Here is a 5,170-nt window from a genome sequence, read left to right as displayed (position 1 = left end):
ACTGAACACAGTACTCCAGGTGGGGACATCAACACCTCATTTCTTCTGATGGTTATGTCTCTTTATATACAACCCAGCATCCTTCTGGCTACAGCCACCGCCTTATCACCCTGTTTCATTGCCTTCAGATCCTCAAACATTATTACCCCAAGGTCCCATGAGTGGGAGGGAGGAGAAGGGTGCGTGCAGTGTTAGAGTGAAATGAACCCAGGCCATGGGGCTCTAACACTGCATGCGCTTGGCTTCCCTTCTCCTCCCTCCCCCTCATGATGTAAATTCCTATTTCAGAGGAGAAGGGAAGTCGGTGCACGCAATGCTAGAGTCCCGCGGCCTGGATTCAGGGAGCAGGAACAATGCAATCCTGAAGATTCACCTAGGGCAGTGGTTCCCAAACCTGTCCTGGGGGACCCCCAGCCAGTCAGGTTTTCCAGATATCCCTAATGAATATGCATGAGAGAGATTTGCATACCTGTCACTTCCATTATATGCAAATCTCTCTCATGCCCCAGGACAGGTTTGGGAACCCCTGACCTAGGGGGGTCATCAGTCCCCTTGCACTAGCTTTGATCAAGATCCTGAGCCAACTAGACTATTCATGCCAAATACATTCTTAATTGTCCATGGGAAAAACAACTGAAAAAAAGGGAATGTATATTATTTATTTACTCAGAATTTACTAGTTGTATAATAGACTTTAATAAAGCGTAGTGTCTAGGTGTGGTGATAAGGCTTAGCTTGCCCAAAAACAATTTTTTGTATTAAAAAGTAATTTAAAGAAAGAAATACGATTTAATGATCCATTTTGAAGGAAATGACTGTAAAATAAGGAAGAAATAATTATAATGTGCATCATAATGTAGTTAATAGAAAATATTATACATAAAGCTCATTAATAGTTTATGAAAATATAAAGAGAGCTTAAAAAGATTTATAAGCAACTGTCATGCTTATCTGAAAACTGGTCTTTATCTGCACGTAAAGAGTAAAAGAGAGTATTAAACTAAACTAGTAAAACATTGAATAATAGTCCTTTTCCATCTGCTTACTATTAAATATTTAGAAAGAATAATATACAAGAAAAACTGTAATTTATTTAGTGGAATTTGTATATTTCTTGTGCATTAAAATTAATTTCAAATCTGAACGATCTGGTTTTTTTTTCATTTTTCCCCTGGAACTCGAGTTTGATACCTTAGATCACAGGTGTCAAAGTCCCTCCTCGAGGGCCGCAATCCATTCAGTTTTTCAGGATTTCCCCAATGAATATGCATGAGATCTATTTGCATGCACTGGCTTCATTGACTGCTAATAGAGCTCATGCATATTCATTGGGGAAATCCTGAAAACCCGACTGGATTGCGGCCCTCGAGGAGGGACTTTGACATCCCTGCGCTTAGATGGTCTGAGTAAGGTATACAAAATAGTTGCTCTGGTGGGAATAGCATCAAACTATCCCCTGCCCCTTTTCACAAAGCTGCAGTAGCGGCTGTCACGCGGCAAATGCTCCGACGCCCATTAAATTCCTATGGGCGCCGAAGCAATTACGCCAGTAGCTGCCGCCTACCGTAGCTTTGTAAAAGGAGCCCAATATCAGTCAAGCAAATTAGATATAAAGAGATTTTTGATTTCTCTTTTAGATTCTTAGGGTTTATTAAAATTTTATATACTGCTTTGCATGACTGCAATACCTAAAGCTCTACTGCTTTCAAAGGGCTACCCAAAGGGCTTATTTCAGCCCTATGACGCATAGGTGTACACAATTGCGTGAAACAACATAAATTCGGTGAGTGAAATATAATGAAATCAAAATTAAACAGTAACTCCCCCCCAACCTTTTTACAAAATTGCGCAAGAGTTATTTATCATCAGCCGGCGTGTTGAATGCTCTGTGCTTCTCCAGCGCTAAAAACCTTTTGCACGGATTTATAAAAGGGGAGGGGGGGTTAAATGTGCTCCTTGTGAAATCGTACAAATAGGATATGGACTGAAAAACGGTTAAGGTAAGCATTCATCTTGCAAAAGTTCATCCGTTATCTTTCAAGCATCAGCTGTATCCATACTGTTGAAAGGTGTCCTGTGATGAAAATGTAACTTCATGCCACCGTGGGCTATATTCATCTTTGGGTTTTACTGAGATTGGTTTCAGGGAAAACTGTTTCCTTCTTCAGGAACCCGACTTCATTAATAAAACAGACCGAAATAGAAATACACATCATTGTTCAAATTGAGGCAGACACAGTACAGAAGGGGGTAGATGCTGGATGGAAGAGGGGATAGAAATGAGCAGATATTAGGGGAAGGGGGGAGAGACAGAAAGGAGGGAGATAATGATGGCAGGTGAAAGAAAGGACAGATATAGAGGCAAACACTGTATAGAAGGGGGAGAGAAAGAGGGCAGAGTTAGTGAAAGACAGGGTGAGGGAAAGAGATGGAAAGCTGTTGGTAGACTGTAAAAAGGATGGAACTTGAAGACTAGATAGTAAGAATGAGTTAAATCTGGACATAGAGATAGAAAAATAAGTTTAAGAAAGGCAAAAGGAAAAGGAGGAGAAAAAAAATCCTGGAAAAATACTTAAGATCAAGGAAAGCAGAAACCAGAAAGTGAATGTCCAGAACATAAAGGTAGAATTTTTTTTTTTTAAATTCAGGATAAAGGTTAATAAATATAAATAGAAAATTGAATTAAGATGATAACATTTCATTGAACTAATTTTAATTCATTTTTGACCAACCGTCAGAGATCAAAACCTCTTTTCTCAGGTCAGGACAGCTTACTGTCTTGACCTGGAGAAAGAAGTACTGACTTCTGAGAGCTAACTGAAAAATGTTTTAAGTCCTTTCAATAAAAAAATCATTTTTATTTATATTTGTAATTCTTCATTTGTAATGTACAGTGTGTATAATAATGTAATGGAAAATTTTTCCTCACATAAACTTAGGGCTCTTTTTACGAAGGTGTGCTAGTGTTTTTAGTGCACGCACCGGATTAGCGCGCGCTGTAGCACGCGCTAGCTGAAAATCTACCACCTGCTCAAGAGGAGGCAGTAGAGGCTAGCACGCATAGCATTTTAGCGCGTGCTATTCCGCGCCTTCGTAAAAGGAGCCCTTAGTCCTTTCTTCGTGGAAAAAAAAATTAAAAAAATTGCTCACATGAACTCGGTCCTTAGGTGGGACATTGCTAGAGACCATTTCACATAAGGATGATTGAGCATAAGTTTAATATAAAAAGAGAAAAACTTAGGCCCCCTTTTACCAAACCGCGCTAGCAGTTTTTAGCGCCGTGAGCCGTGCGGTTCCCGATGCTCATAGGAACCCTATGAGCGTTAGGAGCAGCGTGCAGCATTCAGCGCGGTTTGGTAAAAGAAAGCCTTAGTGAACCTATAGATACCCACTGCAAAACAATAGGATATTCTTTTGACATCGTATGTTGTTTGGTGGCAGATATGGAGACAACTAATGATCAGAAAGCTTTTTTTAATTATATATTTTTTTCCCAAAGATCTTCTGTTGTGTTTTATTTGGTATCCAAAAGCTTTATTTATTTATTTTTTTTTTTATAGCCAGTGATGATTAAAAAAATTCTGCTACTGTTTTTTTCATGCCTCCAAAGGCCTGGGTATATTTTATCCTATAATGCTTATGAATGTATGTAGATTTCACATTGCTGATCATCTGTCTTTCCCATCTGATGTCCAAAAAAAGCAGGGCTTAAAGGATGGTTTTCTCCTGTAGAGGGATGTCAAGAACAATCTCCATATCTGGGGTACACTTAGGTCTCTGAAGCAGGACATCAGCAAAGATCTCTTGTCTCACTTGTCTCCGGGATTCAACCAGAAATAACTGTTGCTGTAGAAGGTATGAAATGTCACTCTTTAGCTCTTTAATGATCTGTTTACGGAGCTCATTTTCCTTCGTCATGATATGGTTCAAAGCAGCTATGTTCATCAAATTTGCTGGAAAGTGCTTCATTTTCCCCTTTGAAACTGTGGGAGACCACTCTTCTGTTTGGTTTAGAAGATCTGCTATTTTGGCATCCTCTGCTCCTTTATACATTTCCGTGTTGTCGGCAACCTCTGCAGCCATGTCTTCAGCCATCCCATCCACTTTGAATGATGAGGTAGACGTAATAGGCATCTCTAAGAACTTGAGCTCCTGCACTTCCCTCTGCAGCTGGGCAGTGCGGAGCATTTTTCCTGGAAACTCCTTATCCTTGTACGCTCGCAACATTTGCAGCTTTGCCTGTGATGCCTGCATCTTAATGTCCAATTCATGCAGCTCCCTCTGCAGCTCTCCCAGCTGCTTCTCCACCATTTCTTCAGCCTCTTTAAGATCTTGTTTTGCTGTCTCTTCTTGCCACTGATTCCACTCCTGCATGGACATGGTGGATTTCTCAGTCATGTTGTACCGATCCAGCACATCTCTGGCGTACATCACAGAGCTAAGATCCATCTGCTTGATACTTTGCACCAGGCTACGGTTCTTCTCAAGGAGGTTCACACAGTGACTCTCCATTTCTCCAAGGGCCTCTTTTGTGGATTTTATCAGCATCTGTAGCATCCGGCAGTACTTCTCTTGTGGTGAGTTTTCATCCCTCTTTGTGGCCTTGCGGTTAATGCTGTCCTGCATTAAGGACCAAGTTCCGTAAGTAAGGACTGCTCTAGGGTAAGAAAGGCCTTTGGGGTTCTTCTCCTTTTGGAGGCTATTGGGCATTTTTTTTCTTCTTTTCTCCATCTCCAAGGTGCTTGAAGGAGTTTTGCTGTTGTTGGAAAAAGTGGTTTCTGGGTTACAGAGTTTGGTTCTTTATCATTTGTCCTCTGCCAGAGGGTGTAATCTAGAAGTTCCATAGTTCCGAGCCAGTTGCTATCCTTTGTTTGAGCTTAGCAACCACACTGTAAAGTGTACCGCCCCGTTACCACGGCAACATTCTTTTTTTTTTCATCTGTTAGCAATTTGTTTAATGAAATATTCAGTACTTTCTTGTAGCAGCATATAAGCATTTATACCAAATGGAACCTCTCAATTAAAATATGTTTACTGACTTTTTGTAGATTATGTAAAGCTAATGTTACATGCAAGAGATGAAAAACATTTCCCCCATTCCAAAGGTGAGCAAAGTTCCTCATGAGAGGCACCTGAGAAAATTAAAGAGTCATGAGATAGAAGGCAATGT

General features: G+C 40.4%; 1 protein-coding gene across 1 annotated transcript; it reads right to left on the bottom strand.

Annotated features, from left to right (window-relative positions):
* Positions 1–3,708: 3,708 nt before the first annotated feature.
* C12H20orf96 (chromosome 12 C20orf96 homolog) lies at positions 3,709–4,626 on the bottom strand. Its single transcript, XM_033916848.1, has one exon. It carries the CDS (start codon positions 4,624–4,626, stop codon positions 3,709–3,711), a length of 918 nt encoding a protein of 305 aa, XP_033772739.1.
* Between the last annotated feature and the right edge of the window lie 544 nt (positions 4,627–5,170).

This window comes from Geotrypetes seraphini, chromosome 12 (genome assembly GCF_902459505.1).
Source record: "Geotrypetes seraphini chromosome 12, aGeoSer1.1, whole genome shotgun sequence".
Lineage (NCBI taxonomy): Eukaryota > Metazoa > Chordata > Amphibia > Gymnophiona > Dermophiidae > Geotrypetes > Geotrypetes seraphini.
This window is presented reverse-complemented; position numbering and strand designations above follow the sequence as displayed.

Bases quoted from the DNA above. Each gene is read 5' to 3' on its own strand.
- C12H20orf96 (XM_033916848.1), bottom strand. From the start codon at position 4,626: ATGCAGGACAGCATTAACCGCAAGGCCACAAAGAGGGATGAAAACTCA.